Genomic DNA, 16,072 nt, shown 5'->3' with positions numbered 1-16,072 from the left:
TGTCCCCTGGGCCCCCAGCCGGGGTGGCACGAGTGACGGCACCGCCCCAAGGGCACGCACACGTGTGTGCAAACGTGCCCACGCGTCCCCCCCCGCACACACGCGTGTGCGGCCGCTGCCACACGGGGCTGGGGCGCGCCCGGCCCCGGCTGTGAGCGCCGCCGGTGCCGGGTGCGAGAAGGCGGCGGCTGAGGCCGGTCACGGGCGGGTGGCCAAGGGCAGCCCCGTCCCCGTCCCCGTCCCCGCCCCACGCGGCGCCGACACTCAGCCGTGACCCAAAACCCCCCAAATTTATTTACCAAAATTCACAGAGCGAGCAAGGGGAAATAATAACAGGAGGGGGAAAATAATACCGGGGGGGGAATACGGGGTGGGGTGGGGGGGGGGGGGCGCTAGGAGACGAGGACGCCGGCGGAGCCGCCCTTGGCCCCCTCGGCGCCCTCCTTGGGGGGCTGCCGGGGGTCGTCCTCGCCCAGCAGGCGGATGTTGTGCTTCTCGCGGAACTCGTTCAGCTCCCGGCCCTTGCTCTGCAGCTGCTGGCTCAGCGTCTCCAGGATTTTGCTGATCTGGGGGAAGAGCCGGGGGAGGGGGGGGGGGGTCAGGGGCCGTGGCACGGCGTGGGGGGGTGCCGGGGTCCCGGGGAGCCCCCCCGGGGTCCCTCACCTGCTCGCGGTTGCTCTCCAGCGCGGGCAGCACCTCCTTGACGGTCCTCTCGACCAGCACGCCGCCCACCATGCGGTAGCAGCGCCGCGTGGGGTCCACCTCGCGCAGCGTCTCGATCACCAGCCTGGGCACAGCGCCGCGCTGCGGGGGGGGGGGCGGGGGACGGGACCCCCCTGCACCCCCCAGGGCTCCTCCCCAAACCCCCACGTCCCCGAGGTCCCCCCCCTTTGTCCCCTTCACCCACCCCACGCCTCCTTCACATCCCCCGGGTCCCCCCGGTGCTCCCCTTGCCCCGTGTCCCCTTCACCCCCCCCGTGTCCCCTTCGCATCCCCAGTGTCCCCCCCCCGCGTCTCCCCCTCCAGCCCCCGTGTCCTCCCCTCCCACATCCCCTTCACATCCCGGGGGTCCCCCCCTGTGCCCCCCCCCCCCCGTGTCCCCTTCACACCCCCAGGACCCCCCCCGGTACCTCCGGTGTCCCCCTCCCCCGCCCCCCAGGTCCCCTTCACCCCCCCCTCCCTGCCCCCGGCGTCCCCCCACACCCCCGGGACCCCCCCCATTCCCCCCGGCGCCCCCCCCCCCGTGTTCCCTTCACATCCCTGACCCCCCGGGGCCCCCGGTGTCCCCCTCCCACCCCCGGCGCCCCCCGTTCCCCCCGGCGTCCCCCCAGTGCCCCCCCCGGCCCCCCCCCATGTCCCCCTCACATCCCCAGGACCCCCCCCCTCACACTCCCGGTGCCCCCCGTTCCCCCCGTTCCCCCCGTGCCCCCCCGCCCCCCCCCGTGTCCCTCTCACACCCCCAGGACCCCCCCCCCTCACACCCCCGTTCCCCCCGGTGCCCCCCCGGGCCCCCCCCATGTCCCTCTCACACCCCCAGGACCCCCCCCCTCACACCCCCGTTCCCCCCGGCGCCCCCCGCGCTCCCCCCGGGCCCCCCCCGTGTCCCCCTCACACCCCCAGGACCCCCCCCCCCTCACACCCCCGTTCCCCCCGTGCCCCCCCCCCCCCCCCGTGTCCCCCTCACACCCCCAGGACCCCCCCCCTCACACCCCCGTTCCCCCCGTGCCCCCCCCGTGCCCCCACCCGTGCTCGTTGAGCTCCAGCTCCAGCTCGGCGGCCTTGGAGGCCAGCCCGCGCTGCTCCTGCCGCAGCCGGTTGAACCGGGCCACCACCTGCGGGGGGGGGGCGGGAGGGCGGTCAGGGGGGGCCGGGATCCCCCCGGGACCCCCCCCGGTGCCCCCCCGGGCCCCGGCCCGGCCCCGCCCCCCGGACCTGCTCCGCCGTCAGCCCCTTCCCGCCGGGCGCCGCCGCCGCCGCCCCGGGCCGCCCCCTCGCGCCGTCCGCCATCGTCCCCCTCCCCCGCCGCCCCCCGGGCCCCGCCCCTTCCGCCGCCGGCCGGAAGCGGGGCTCGGGGGCGAGGCTCGGCCCGGCGCCATCTTGGCTGAGGGCAGCGGCGCTGCCCGCTGAGGCGGCGCCGGCGCCATCTTGGGTGCGGGCAGCGCGGGGGGGGGACTTTGCCCGCGGCCTCCGGGTCGGTGCCGGCGGCGGGGCATGTACGGGGCGGGGGGGCCCTAGGGTGGGCTTGGGGCGGCACGGGGGTGGTCTGGGGGTACCGGGGGGTCCTGGGGGCAATCGGGAGGGTCTTGGGGGGAGTTGGGGGGGTCCTGGGGGCAGCGGGGGGGTCCTGGGGGTAATTGGGGGGGGTGTAGGGGGCATTTGAGGGGGTCCTGGGGGCAAATCGGGAGGGGTCCTGGGGTCAGTTGGGTCCTGGGGGCAGCTATGGGGGTCCTGGGGGCGGTTGGTGGGGTCCTGAGGGCAGTTGGAGGGGTCCTGGGGGTAATTGGGGGGGGTAGGGAGGCAATCGGGGGGGTCCTGAGGGGGGGGGTCAATCAATCGGGGGGGTCCTGAGGGCAATTGGAGGGGTCCTGGGGGCAGTTGGGGGGGCCGGGGTGTGAGGAGCGTCTGCGGGCACTTGGGGGCAGTCGGGGGGGGCCCGGGGGAGCTGGGGGGAGCTGGAGGCCAACTGGGGCTGCCCCAGAGGATCTGGGGCAATTTGGGGCTGTCGGGAGCCTCTGGGGGTGCTGGGGGGGGGTCTCGTGGGGCCTGGGGGCAGTTGGGGGGGGGGGGAGCTGGAGCCAGGCCCCCACACGGGGCCGGTGCTGCCCCCTCAGCCCCGGGTGGGTGCCCTGGGGGCCACAACCCCCGGTGGGGTCCCAGCGCCCCCCTCCCGGCCCCCCCCCAGGCTGAGAGCGGTGCCCCGGCTCCTCCTGCCCCGCAGCCTCTGCAGACCCCCGCAGCTCCCCGGCCCCCCGCGCAGGTACCCCAGCTACAAGGGGGGGAGTGTGGGGGGGTGTGCCCGAGGGGTCCCCGGGACCCGTCGCGGTCCCTGACCCGGCCGTGCCGCAGCCGCCGGGCCATGGCGGGGCCCCCGGGGCCGAAGCCGCTGGTGGCCGTGGGCCAGGTCACCTCCACGCCCGACAAGGAGCTCAACTTTGCCGCCTGCGCCGCGCTGGTGCGGGAGGCGGCTCGGCGCGGCGCCTGCCTCGTCTTCCTCCCCGAGGGCTTCGACTACATCGGCCGCGACCCGGCGGAGACGCTCAGCCTGGCCGAGGGCCTGGACGGGGACCTGATGGGGCGCTACGCGCGGCTGGCCAGGTAGGGGCCCCCCCCCCCCCACCCCTGGGCGACGCCGGCGCGGCCCCGGTGGCTGTGGGGGTGACGCCGGGGCTGTCCCCGCAGGGACTGCGGCGTGTGGCTGTCCCTGGGTGGCTTCCACGAGCGCGGGCGGGACTGGGCGGCCACGCAGCGCATTTACAACTGCCACGCGCTGCTGGACCCCGCAGGTGAGAGACCCCGGCCCGGCCCCGCGGAGCGGGCACCCCAGGGTGCACGTCCGTCCCCCCCCCCCGCACCCGCTTTGTGCCTCCTTGTCCCCCCCAGGGCGCGTGGTGGCCGCCTACAGGAAGACCCACCTGTGTGACGTGGAGCTGGAGGGGCGCGTCACCATGAAGGAGAGCGGCTTCACCAACCGCGGCACCGAGATCGTGCCCCCGGTCAGCACGCCGGCCGGGAAGGTACGGGGCGGCCGGGGGCGCCGCCGGGGGCTCCCCCTCCCGCTGCTGTCCCTTAACCGCGTCCTCGCCCCGGTCCCGTGCCCTCGCTCACGTCCCCTCCGCGTCCCCCCCCCCCAGCTCGGTCTCTCCATCTGCTACGACCTGCGCTTCCCCGAGATCTCGCTGGCGCTGCGGCGAGCGGGGGCCGAGATCCTCACCTACCCCTCGGCCTTCACCGTCACCACGGGCTCCGCGCACTGGGAGGTGAGCTCTGCCCCCCGGGGGTAGCTTTAAAAGCCCCTCCCGGGGCGGGGGGGGGGATTTCAGCCTCGGGGGCAGGCGGCAGGGCCGTGGCGCCATCCCGCGTGTCCCCCCCCCCAGGTGCTGCTGCGGGCGCGGGCCATCGAGAGCCAGTGCTACGTGGTGGCGGCGGCGCAGACGGGCAGGAACCACGAGGGCCGCGCCTCCTACGGCCACACGCTGGTGGTCGACCCCTGGGGCACGGTGGTGGCGCAGCGCGGCGAGGGGCCGGGGCTCTGCTACGCCGAGATCGACCTCGAGTACCTGCAGCGCGTCCGCCGCGAGATCCCGGTGCAGGAGCACCGGCGGCCTGACCTCTACGGCACCGTGGGGCTGCCCGCGACGCCCTGAGCCCCCCCCCCGCCGGGCCCACCCCGAAACCGGAGCCAGGCTGGATCCGCTCCGTTTCGGGCGGTTTCTCCCCCAAAAGGCAGCAGCTGGGGCAGGAACACGCACTCAGGGCTCACCCCGTGCCTCGCGGCCCCCCCCCGGGGGGTGCTCCCCGCTTTTTGGAGCCCCCCCCCCAAGCCCCCGCAGCACGGGGGGCGGGGAAGGAAGGAGCCAGGCGCTGCGGTAGATGTTTATTTGAAGAAAACCGAAAGCTACACAGGGCATATGACTGTTATATCGAGGTTTAAAAAATACAGAAGTCACAGAAATTACACCAAGGTGTGCCAGGATCGGCCGAAAGCAGTGGGGGGGGGCACGCTGGTGACGGGGGGGGAACCACAGGCAGCACGAGCCCCCCCGCGCTGCTGGGGCAGGGGGAGAGCAGCCTCCAGCCGAGCAGGGCTGGGGAGAAAAACCGCAAAATTGGGGTGGAGCTGGAAAAAATCCCCCCCCGGGCCCCCCCCGGCAGCAGGCAGAGGAAGCAGGCGGCGGTGCCGGTCACGCCTGGACGCGGCCAAAGGCCGGCACGCTGCCGGCCGCGCGCCAACACGTGCGGGCAGGGACCGCGCTGCCTGCTGCCAGCAACAGGCGGGGCCGGGCCCCCCCCCCGCGGCCCCGTTTGGCCCAGTTTGTCCCAGTTGCCGGCAGGAGAGGGGAGGGACGAGGCGGAGGGGACGGGCAGGGGTCCCAGGGGGTGCTCCCCCTGGCCCCAGCAGGAGGGGCACGAAGGCACATGGTCCCGGGGCAGCTTGGGCGAGGGGCGGTTCGACTCCTGAGAAACCCCTGGGGGAGGCGCTGGGGCAGCGTTTTGGGGAGAAACGGGCTGGATTCTGCCCGCCCGGCACCAGCCAGCCCCGCGCAGAGCCCGCTGCCAGGCCCGCGGGGACGGTGGCGCAGGGGCAGGGCGAAGCTCCCCTCCCACCCCCCCGTTCCGAGCCCCCGCGCTCGCCGCTCGCCCGCTCCGACACTGACGCGCCCCAGGCGGGATTTTTGCCTTTTTTTTTTTTTTTTTCTTTTAATGGATACAAAATAAAAGAGAAAAAGGAAACAAAGCAAGAGAGAAGGTGACAGGACAGGAAAGGGGTGAGAACACGTAAGCCTCCGGCGCTCCCCGCGGCTCCCGGCTCCGGCCCAGCTCCTCGCGCCGCGCCGGGCCCCACGGCCGCACCCAGCCAGGCGGGAGTCCAGCGGGGGAGTTAAACGATCTCTTCCTTTTCTTTTTAGAAAAACGAGAAACGGGGAAGAAAAGCTCGGATCCCACCGGCAGCCGGGCGTCAGGGGGCCGTCTGCAGCATCAAGTTCCTCAGGAGTTTCTGGCGCCCGACCTCGTAGTCCTCCTCGTCCACATTGACCAGCAGTTTGATGGCTTCGTGGCCCACGGCTTGCTTGAGCGAGTCCGTGATGAAGACGCCCTTGAGGGCCTCCAGCAACGAGCCGTTGATGTAGTCGCGCCAGAACGCGTCGAGGTAGGTGAGCTCTGAGAACTTTATGTCACAGATGATGGAGCCCAGGTCCCGGGACTTGAGGATGGTGTTGGCCTGGTTGAAGCGCTCGAACTGGCGCTCCAGGGGGTCCTGCTTGTTGGAGAAGACGTTGCCCTGAAGCGCCGTCTCGTGCTGGCAGTACTCGGCTCGGACTCGCAGGCGGATGTCTGCGGGCAGCAGGGACACTCAGCGCGCCGGCCCCGTGCTCCCGGGGCAGGGGGAGAGGCGCTGCAACCCCCCCCAGCCCCGGCGTGGGGCTGGGAGCCCACCCACCCCCCCTCTTACCACAGGTCTGCTTCTCCTTCGGGTCCGGTGTCACCGACTTCCTCCGCTTGCGCTGGCTGCTGAGCGGGGCCCTGCCGCGGCCGGGCCTCTTGGTGCAGATCTGCGGCCCCGCCGAGGAGCAGCAGACCACGGGGTGGTGGGGAGGCACTGCTCGGAGAGGGGGGCGGCTCAGGGCTGCGGCCGGGACCCCCCCGGGCCCTGGTGAAGCTCTCGTAACGCGCCCGAAGCTTTAACGCAGTCCCCGTGGGCAGCCCGCAGGTGGGGGGCAAACACCGGGGGCGGTTTCCCCCGGGACGACACCCGTGAGGGTGAGGGGGACCAGACACAGGCAGGGCGGCAGCGCTGGTCCGGATGAGTCCCTGCTGGCCGGACCCCCCTGGGGGCCCCAAATCCCACCCGCGTGCGGCGCTCACCTGATTTGTGGGGGTGGCCGAGGCCGTGCTCCGCGTCGCTGTGAGCCCGGGGCGTCACATAGCGGATGGATGTCTCCTCCAGGTACTTGTCCACCAGGTCCGGGCACACTGCGGGAGAGGGGAGGTGCCTCTTGTTGGTCGGGGGGGGGCACAGCAGGCCCCCCCGAGGCGGCGGGCACCGACACGAACCGCTGCCCAGCGCCCACGGCGTCTTCCCCCGGCGCGCAGATCAGGCTTGGGAAGGATGCAGCGCTTGGGAAGGATCAGCGCTTGGGAAGGATGCAGCGCTTGGGAAGGATGCAGCGCTACGCTTACAGGCGTCTTGTTTAAAAAAATAAAGCCCAAACTCGCCTAAAGATAGCGCCTTCAGCCACCGAGGGCGCCCGGCCCCCCCAGCCCCAGCGGCGCCGCTCGCCGTCACCCGGCACCGGCGCTCCCCAGCAGCGCCACGCACTGGGAACGGCCACGGCTCGGCCGGTCCTCTCGGAAAAACTCCATTTTAGAGCCAAACACTCAAAAAAAAACCCGACAGCGCTGCGTGGGAAAGGCCACTTGCGCGTTACCATAGCTACTCGCAGCACCCGGCTCGGCGCAGCCCGCTCCCAACGCCGCTGCACGCGTGGCCCCGGGGACGAGCCCGTGGCAGGGCGGGCAGCGCTGCGGTCGCCGGCAGCACGGCCACGGGGGGCGGCCCTGGACTCGCTTCAGGCCCCCGCACGGGTCCCCAAAGTCCCGAGGGCTCCGGGCCGAGCCCCCTGCGCGGGACCCGACGTCCCGACGGGCCTCGAGACGAGCTCACCGTCACCGAGCCGCGGCAGCCGGTGTCAGCTCTCGGTACCCGCGCCGCCCTAGGGCGAGCCGCGAAACCCGCGCTGGCGGGACGTGCGCACGCGCAGCCAGGGCCTCGAGGAGCTTTTTCGAGGCGTTTCCATCGCAGTGGGGCCAGCCCGGGGCTGCCCATCCCTGCCGCGACAGAGCCGCGGGGACACGCGCCTGGTTTTTGGGTGGTCCTCGGGAGCCGGCCCCGGTCCCCACGAGGGTGTTTGGTGACTCCGGGATCCCTCCCGTCCTGCAGGGCTCCCAGCGCCGCTCCCCGCCTTCCCCCCCCGCTACCCCCGGGCTGATTTTGCTCCTTTTTGGGGCTGTGCAGGAGGACGAGGCGCAGAGACGTGCCCCGGGAGGGGCTGCGGGGGGGGGGGGCAGAGCCCCATCCGCGAGGAGGCTTCCTTTAACCCACCCGTCCTCTTCCTAACGCAAAGCGCCGCGCGCCCCAAGCCCCGCGCGAGCTGCCTCTCTCCCCGGCGCTCCCTGAAACGCCGTTTTTGCGTTTAATTAATCCATTCCCACCCAAACGGGGCCGGACAAGCGGCAGGAGCAGAGCCCCGCGAGCACGGGGCGCCGCCTCCCACGGCCGTGGCAGCGCGCCCAACGCTGACCTCCGGCCCCCTGCTGCGTGCGACCGGGAGCAGCGAAGCCCCCCCGCGCCCCAGGTTTGTTTTTTTTTTTTTGCTCAAAACAAGCGGAAAGCTCCCCGAGAGGCACACACCGAGCGCTGCGGCACGAGCGTTCGTGCCCCGAGCCCTGCGCGAACTCGGGGAGGCCGCGCCTGACCCCTGCCGTGTCCCGGCACGGCGCCGGCTCCGCGCCACCCCCGCACGGCTCCGTTCGGGTGGAAACCTCCCCAGACCCACGCAGCCGGAGCACGGATCATTTTTGAGGCTCCTTGGCTGGGGTTTAACCCCCCCCCCTCACCGGGGGGTTCAGCACCGGCACGACGGGCCCTGAACGCACCCGCGAGCCCCCGCTGCCTCTCACCCCATAACCGGGAGTTCGGTGCCCGCCCCTACTTGCCCTCCCCGCTTCCCCGAGCGCTGCCATCGCGCTTGCCCACGGCGTGAGCAGAAACCAGGGAGACTCAGCAGCCCAGGACTGCCAAGAAAGCCCAATTATCCTCGTCTAAAAAGAAAAACGCAAATTGTGGAGGCAGAATCCCGCTGAAGCGGCTGCCTCACATGCCCCCTGCGACCAGCGGGCACTCCTCGGCTCCTCCGGCTCCGGTCAACCTGGGCGAGGTTCCTCGAAGCGAGGTTTTGGCCCAAAAAAAGGCCCAGGGCCGAGCCGGCGGGGGAAAAGAAGTCGGCTCAGCCGCCTGGAAGCTTAACAATGACCCGAAACGCACCAAAATCACCCGGATTTGATCAGGCGAGGAGTCACGGCTTGGGTCCCCGAGCCAGGCTCAGAACAAGCGGCACCAAGCGGGGTGGGGGGGGAAAACGGGGAGCAGGAAGGGGAGCGCCGCGGGGACGCCGCTCCGGGGGGAAGGCGCGTTTGGGGCCGCGGCCCCCGGTGAGGGGGGGTCGGGGGGCACTCACCGGCCCGTCGCCGCTTGAGGGTGACGTAGGGCAGCAGGTCGTGGCGCGTGATGATGCGCAGCAGCTGCAGCACCTGCCGGAAGTTGGTCTCGTCGCAGCGGCCCTGCCGCTCCAGCGCCAGCAAGAAGTCCCGGCCGCTGCGGATCATCCCCCTCTCGTAGTCGTCGATGACGTCCACGAAGAGGAAGGAGAGCACGCGCACGTCGCGGTGGGTCAGGTGGGTGCCCACGATGTCGAACATGCGGTGCAGGCTGTAGAGCCCGTGCTCCCGGTCGCCCCGCTCCTCCGGCCAGGCCTGCGCGCGGCTGCGCTTGAAGGCCGCCATCCTCGCCCGCCGCCGGCACGCCGCGCCCAGCGCTCGGCCCTGGAAGACAAAGAGGGGGGGGCCACGGGCTCGAATCCAGCCCCCGCCGGCACAGAAATCCCACCCTTGGCACAGAAACCCCACCCTCGGCTTCTCTACCCCGCGCCCACCGAGTGCCCCCACCGGGGCCAGCATCGCCGTGCTGCCGGCCAACCGGGGGGCAACCGACCTGCGCGCCCCCCAGCTCGGCCCCCGCTCCCCGACGTGCCCCCTCCCCGGCTCGGCAGCAACGCTGAGCGTTAGAAGCCAAACCCGGGCAGCGGCGGCCGCCCAGAGCCCTGCGGGCACCGGCCGGTCCCCGGCACGCTACGGCACGAGCCCGACGCCCGCGGCGATAACGCCGGTGACTCGCAGGGACCCCCAGGATGCGGCCCCGTGCCCCGAGGTGCTCCCCGACGGGCGCCGGCCTCAGGGAGCCGCCGGGCACGGCCGCCGGTACCGCGCCGGGGCATCGAGCGAGGAGCGACGGCCGCCGGCAGGCCTCGGGCTGCTCCGCCGAGGCGGGCTCTCCCGGGGGACCCTCGAGCAGCGAGACGCTTCCGGCCCCTCCTCGATCCGCCTTTGTGCCAAAAGCAGGGTTTTCACACCAAAAGCCAGCACCCCAACGTCTCGGGGCTTCCGAGGCCGCAGCGGCACAGCTCCTGGCGGGCCGAGACGAAGCGCGGGGCCAGGCGGCGCCGAGGGGAAGGACACGAGGGGGCCGGGAGGGGAGCCCCGCGCCCCAGCGCTGCACTTTGTGCGTGCCTGGCACCCGTCTCCAGCTCGGACACAGCGCCCGGCCCTCCAGCCTGCCCGGCACCCGGGACCAGCGCAGGCACGGGCGCTTCGAGCGACCCGCGGGGGGGTTAAACTCAGGAAAAGGGTGGAAAAAAAGTGGGATTCGCCGCAATTCTCGCCGTCCTCCCTGGGCAAATCCACCCTGTTCGGTGCCGGGGCTACGGCCACGGCCCCCGCTCCGAGCGGCCCCACCCGCACGCCAGAACCCTGCCGAGGGGCGGCTTCGTGCGGCTCCAGCTCCCAAAACAGCAACGGCGCAAACACGGGAGCCCCCCTGCCCGCCCCGGTGCCACCGGGACTCACGGCCGGGCTCATCCCGAGGCCCCGGGAGGCCCCTCGGTGCTCCGCGGGAGCTGCCCGGGCCCTGCTGCGGGGCGCGGCGGGGCGCCGGTTTGGAGGGGTCCGAGGGGTTTGGTTCCTGCTGCGAAATCCGAACGGCTGCAACGGGGCGCGTGCGGTGACGCCGCTGCGGCAGGGACAGGGAGGGCGCCGCGTTGTGCAACGTCCCCCGACGGAGCCGCGGCGGGGCCGGGGGACAGCGGGCAGCGCCACCGCGGCCCCTCGCCCTCACCCTCGCCCCGCCGGGGGTTGTTCTGGTGGTAGCCGTGGCTTTTTTTTTCTTTTTTTTTGTTGAAATACAGACTTCACCCGCGCTAGTTGGCGTCTCGGTATTGCGCTGCTGGCCCCGGGTGTCGCAAGGCAGCCTATAAATACCCCCCGCACGCTCACGCGCCACCGGCGGCGGGCGGGGGAGAGGCGACGAGCGCGGGCAGCTTGGGGCGGCCGCCAGCTCTCCGCAAAAAGCCGAGCGCGCCCTCGCCTCGCCCCGGGGCCCAGCAGCGGCACGGGGCCCCTGCAGCCCCGACCTCCGTCCCCGGGGAGCCGCGCTCCGCTCGCCTGCCCCGGTCCGAAGGCAGGGAAGCCACCCAGAGCCCGGCACCGGCATCACCGGCCCGGGCGCTCGGGTCCCACCTCGCCGCCCAGCCCCCGAGCGCTCGTGCCCTGGATCTGCTTTTGGGGCGGGTTTTTGGATCCCCCGCGCCGAGAGGGGCTCGGGGTTGGGCCCCGAGCTGTTTGAAACGCGGGGCAGGGATCAGGCAGACCGTCTGTTCGCGGTACCTCGCGCCGCCCGGGCTGAACCAGAAGGGACTGAGCGGGACAAGGCTCATTTTGGGGGGGGGGGGGGGGGGGGGGAGGAGCCGCCGGGTCCCGGGGGGGCAGCTCCCAGAGCTGCGCCACCCACGCCCGCAGCAAGCTGTGGGATTTGCCTTCGAGCGGGGGATTCCTGCGGCCACGACTCGGCCGAGGTCCCTGCTGCGCCCGCAGCTGGCTGCCCTCCCGGTCCCATCCCCACGGAGCGCAAGGAAAAACCCCAAATCCTCAGGAAACGTAAAAATGCCCCCGAGGGGCGGCCGCAGGCCACGGAGGTGCCGCGAGCGCGGGGTCTGGCGGCCCCGGGGCTGCTGCCCCCCGCCCTGCGCTGGCTCGGCCCCGGCAGGCAGCACCGGCAGGCAGCGCACGGGCGGGAGGAGACGCACCAAGCGCTCGGGGATCATTAAAATAATTTGGGGGTGAACAGGAAAAACGAGCTGCTGGGGCCGCCGAGGCGCTCGGCAGTCAGTCGGCTCGAGCCCTGCCCGTCTCCGCGGGGCGCCTCGCTTCACCGCGAGGTTTGGGCCCCGACGCCAGGGGAAGAGCCCCCGCCTCGCGCCCCCGCCACGCGCCCCGGGCCCGGCTGCGAGCTGGAGCTCTGCTCCCAGGGGTTCGCCCCCCCAGGGGCTCGCCCCGGCGCACCGTGCCACGAGAGCAGGCGCCACGGGGCCACCGAGCGCCTCCGCTGCCGCCTCGCTCAGCGGTACCTCGGCGGGCGAAGCGCTCGCAGGCGACTCCCGGGATGGGACGGGACGGGCTGGGTGCTCCCGCTGCGCCTCCCGGCCCCGAGGGGCTCCCCGTCACCGGGCACGCCGGGGGGGGGGGAAGCAGCCCGGCCAGGAGCACCCCGGCAGCTCCCGGGGCAGGGGCCGTGCCCCGCCAGCCCTTACCGATCCCGGCCGGGAGCACCGCGAGGGGCCCGGGGCCAGCAAACACCCCCAGGCCCCGGGAGGGCGAAGGATGGGCACGGCCCCGGCAGGGCCAAGGCAGGTAGCTAGGAGGGCGCGGGTATCCTCGCCCCGCCGGGCAGGGGGCAAACCAAGCGCAGAAGAACCGCGAGGAACCCGCGGCTGCCCCCTCGGAGGGCTTTTGGCCTTTACCCCGTGGCACTCTGCCCCTGGGGCAGCGCGCCTGAGCTCGGGAGGGATCCTGAGAGCCCCCACGGGGGCCGAGCGGACGCGTCCCAGCCCCGGGGAAACGTCCCCAGGGTCGCCGGCAGAAGACGGGCCGAGCTGCCGCCGCCGCCGGGACCGCCTCAGGGGCACCCCGAGCCCTTACGAGGGCGGTTCCCGCGGCGGCGGCGCCGCGTGCCGTCACGCACGAGGCACGCGGACGGGGCAGCGGCGCGGAGGAGGGGCCGTCGGGCCACGCCGCCTGCACTCAGGGCTCACGTCAGCAGGCGAAGCGCCCGCGGCCCCGCGAGAGGCGGCCGGGTGTAAAAACGGTGCCACCAACTGCTGGGGGGGGGGGGGAGGCGAGCGCGGTTCTGAGCGCTGAGCTGGGGGGGGGCTGCTGCTGCTCCCCCTCAGCGCCTCGCTCACGCCCCCCCCCGCTTCTAACCCCTGCCCCCCGGCGGCGACGGCAGGAATCCCGCGGGAGCCTCGGCTCCCACCGCGGCGCCTGTCATCGGGACAGGGGGGGCCGTCGGGACACGGGGCCCGGGGCCGCAGCCCCCCGAGAAGGACGGTGCTGAGGCGGAGCAGCACCGCCGCCCGGCGGGACCACAGCCGGGACCGTGCCTGGAACGGGAGGGAGGGAAACCCCGGGGCAGCACCGAGGGCGGCGCGCACAGGGGCAAAGTCTGGGGCAAGCGGCGGGGCGCCAAGGCTGCGCGCGCACCGCGCCCGACGCGTCCTGTGCCAGGGCCCAGCACCGGCTGCAGGCAGAACCGAAACCAGAACCGCGTGGAAAGAACCAGAAAATTCACCTTTTTTTTTTTTTCTTTCTTCCCTTTCCCCCCCTCCCCTTCAGGGAAGGCAGCCCCACGGCGCGCTGGAGCCGCTCGGCCGCCGGCAGGCAGCGCCCTGACAGCGCTCGGGCCACGGAAACCGAGGCACGGGCAGCGGACGCACCACCGGCAGCATCACCGCCACCGGCAGCGGCACCTCGAGGCGCCCGGCCCCTTTTTGCCACCAGCCCCGAGCCGCGGGCAGCCCCCGCGGGCAGCAGCCTGCCCCCCTCCCAGCGCGGGGCCACCCGCGAGTGCTGCACCTCGGCCACAGCTCCCGAGCTTTGGGGCCGGCCACGACGCGGCTCCCGCGGCACGAACCCGACCCCCGGCCCCCCCCCCTCTGCCCCGGCGCGGAAGGCGGGCGCCGTCCCCTCCACGAGCGAGGAAGGGGCACAGGTCAGGGAACAACCCGACGGAGGGGCACCAACCTGCACGAGGAGCTCTGCGGGTCTCGCTTGTATCCGCTCTGGCGCGGCGATTTGAGCACAGCAGCCACGCGAGCACTGTTACGAAGTCTTCTATCCCCTTTTCTCCTTGGCTTTTTACGTAAACCCCCCGACACCACCGCCTGGGCTCCCGCAGAGAGTTTCGCGGATGGCTCTTGTGCCAGGGGAGCCAAACTTCCAGCGTCGGGTCTCGGAGTTCGCTACTCGAGCTGGTAGACTTGCCAGAAGCCACCCAAGAGTCCTTTTGTTGGCGTTCCCTTCCAACAGCTCAAACCTTCTTTTCCCTACTTCACCCTGAAATAACTTATGGGCACGGGGGAGGAGGAAAGTCCAGGCCCAGCCTCGCGCTCCCCGGGCCGCTCCGGTCACAGGCCCCGTTCGGTGCAGAGCGAGCCCCGCTCCCTCCTCACGCCGCCCGCACGGGCCGAGGGGCGGCCTGCTCCCAGCACCTTAAACCTCTCTTTGCCTGCTAACGACTCCTCCAGAAACTGAGCCAGGTTACGTTACCGAAAAAAAAAACAACACCGCAACACAAGCCAAGAGAAGGGATCGTGGAGCGGGCTGCTGCTGCAGAACTCAGCCCATCCCTTCTCCGGCACTCACGGTCACGGCTCCGCGCCTGGCCTCGCTGCCCCGGCTCCTTAGGCCTGGCTTATCCCCAGCAGGGCCCCCCCGGTGCAGGGGGGGTGCTCAGCGCCCGGCCGCGCCGCCCGACGTTTGTTGCGGCCGCCAGCACCGCCAGGAGCCCTGTGCCCGCCCCGAGGCCTCGGCCCTGCCCGCAGCTCGGCGCAAAGCCCCCGGACCTCGGCTCTCCCTGCCCGAGGGGCTCCCCGCAGCCCCGCTCCTCCCCGGGCCCTGCCCCCGCCGCGGCCTCGCCCGGGAACCGGCGGCGGCTCCCCGCGGGCCGCCCCCGAGGCCGGGGGGGGGGCGCCGAGGCCGGGGAGCTCCGAGGGGGCGGCGCGGCCCCGCGGGCAGAGCGCAGCGGCCCCCCCCCGGGCCCCCCCCGCGGCCGCCACGCCCGGGGCCTCGCGGGCCGGGCCGGGCCGGGGCCTGTCAGGCGCCGCCGCCGCCGCCGGGCCGGGCCCTCACCGCAGGCACCGCCGCGGCCCGCCCTAGGCCGCCGCCGCCGCCATGCCCGCCGGCTCGGCCCCGCTCCGCTCCCCCGGGCCGCCGCTGAGCGCTGCCCGGGCCCAGGCGCCGCCGCCTCCCGTCAGGGCCGGGGCAGGCTCGGCGCCGCCATGTTGGCTCCGTCCGCTCCGCTCCCCGCTCGCGGGCGGCTCTCGCGGCGCGACGCAACGTCCGGCCCCGCCCCCCCGCCCCGAGGCCCCGCCCACATCCGGGCCACGCGCACCTCGCCGCCTTCACGCCCCTCGGGAAGGCCGCGGGGAGCGGCGCCCTCTTGGATAAGGGCGGGAGGGCGGTGCCTTCCGGGGCGGGGCTCGCCGCCTTCAGCGCCCTTCCGGAGCGGTGCGGCGCCGCCGCCATGTTGGGTGCGGGCCGGCCGCCCGGCTGGGGGCGCGCCGCCGCCATTTTGGGAGCGGGCGGGCGGGGGCGGCCGGGCGCGGCTTCGCGCCCATTGCGGGCCACGAGGGGGCGCCGCCATCTTGGGTGCGGGCAGGGCGCCGGGAGGGCGGCGGGGGGCTGGGGGGGGGGGGGGCGAGGTTTGGGGGGGACCTTGGGGTGACGGGGGGGGGGCGGGGGTTACGTGAGGGGGGGGAAAGAGACCCCTGGATGGGGGGGGGGGCTGAGGAAAGGCGGCCCTGGGGGTAAAGGGGGGGGGGCTGAGGGTTGAGAGGGCTCCGGGGGTGGGGCTGAGGGCGGGGGGGGGGGCATTTTGGGGGGGCATTGCGGGGAGGGGGGGCCTGGAGGAGCCCCCCCCATTGAGAGGGGCTCGAGGCCAGGCCTCGCCCTTGCCCCGCCCCAGGGGAGGCTGCCAGCACCCATGGGTGCGGGGGGGCCCCGCCTGCCCTGCCCTTTGCACCCCCCGTGCCCCCCCTTTTTGCCTGGGGTCCGCAGGGCCGGGGGGGGGTCCCCGTGCCCCCCCCAACCCCCCCCCCGTGCCCCCCCCGTGTCCCCCCGCCCCGCTCCCCGCCCCAGCGCCAGGAGCACCCCGGGGCGCTGCGGGGGCGGCCGCTGGCCCCGTGCCCCGCCACGCGCCCCGTGCTGCCCCGGGGGCGCTAATTAGCGCTAATTGCACCCGCTAATCCCCCCCCCCCCCGTGATGGGGTGCTATCAGCCAGGGTGGCCCGAGGGTCCCCAGGGGGTGGCCGTGTCCCGAGGGGGGGGGGGTCCCGTCCCCGGGGTGCTGGGGGGTGGGGGGGGGGCAGGACGGACGGATGGACGGACGGACGGGGGACAGACAGACGGACAGACAGACCGGGGGGGGGTCGGGGGCACTTTTTTTTGGGGGGGGGGGGGGGGGGGG

General features: G+C 73.7%; 3 protein-coding genes across 8 annotated transcripts; 1 reads left to right on the top strand and 2 right to left on the bottom strand.

The window, feature by feature from the left end:
* Positions 1-271: 271 nt before the first annotated feature.
* Positions 272-2,076, bottom strand: PFDN2 (prefoldin subunit 2). Its single transcript, XM_066985943.1, has 4 exons — positions 1,933-2,076; positions 1,744-1,832; positions 664-787; positions 272-566 (listed from the first exon to the last, which is right to left on the bottom strand). Exons 1-4 carry the CDS (start codon positions 2,005-2,007, stop codon positions 393-395), a joined length of 462 nt encoding a protein of 153 aa, XP_066842044.1. The 5' UTR covers positions 2,008-2,076; the 3' UTR covers positions 272-392.
* Positions 2,077-2,092: 16 nt separating this feature from the next.
* NIT1 (nitrilase 1) lies at positions 2,093-4,675 on the top strand. Of its 5 annotated transcripts, none has more exons than XM_066985940.1 (7): positions 2,098-2,191; positions 2,939-2,977; positions 3,067-3,315; positions 3,400-3,503; positions 3,601-3,734; positions 3,852-3,977; positions 4,095-4,675. In XM_066985940.1, the coding sequence occupies exons 3-7, from the start codon at positions 3,077-3,079 to the stop codon at positions 4,362-4,364; spliced, it is 873 nt and encodes a 290-aa protein (XP_066842041.1). In that variant the 5' UTR covers positions 2,098-2,191; positions 2,939-2,977; positions 3,067-3,076; the 3' UTR covers positions 4,365-4,675. The 5 variants fall into 5 exon arrangements, with proteins under 5 accessions (XP_066842043.1, XP_066842041.1, XP_066842040.1 ...); XM_066985939.1 differs by having other exon boundaries at positions 2,110-2,191; positions 2,903-2,977; XM_066985938.1 differs by having other exon boundaries at positions 2,165-2,213; positions 2,903-2,977.
* DEDD (death effector domain containing) lies at positions 4,582-14,924 on the bottom strand. 2 transcript variants are annotated; one of them, XM_066985937.1, is made up of 5 exons: positions 13,630-14,924; positions 8,958-9,321; positions 6,586-6,693; positions 6,173-6,370; positions 4,582-6,054 (listed from the first exon to the last, which is right to left on the bottom strand). In XM_066985937.1, exons 2-5 carry the CDS (start codon positions 9,280-9,282, stop codon positions 5,678-5,680), a joined length of 1,008 nt encoding a protein of 335 aa, XP_066842038.1. In that variant the 5' UTR covers positions 9,283-9,321; positions 13,630-14,924; the 3' UTR covers positions 4,582-5,677. The 2 variants fall into 2 exon arrangements, with proteins under 2 accessions (XP_066842038.1, XP_047912751.1); XM_048056794.2 differs by having other exon boundaries at positions 6,173-6,319; positions 13,630-14,921.
* Between the last annotated feature and the right edge of the window lie 1,148 nt (positions 14,925-16,072).

Source organism: Anser cygnoides, chromosome 33 (genome assembly GCF_040182565.1).
Source record: "Anser cygnoides isolate HZ-2024a breed goose chromosome 33, Taihu_goose_T2T_genome, whole genome shotgun sequence".
Taxonomy (NCBI): domain Eukaryota; kingdom Metazoa; phylum Chordata; class Aves; order Anseriformes; family Anatidae; genus Anser; species Anser cygnoides.
This window is presented reverse-complemented; position numbering and strand designations above follow the sequence as displayed.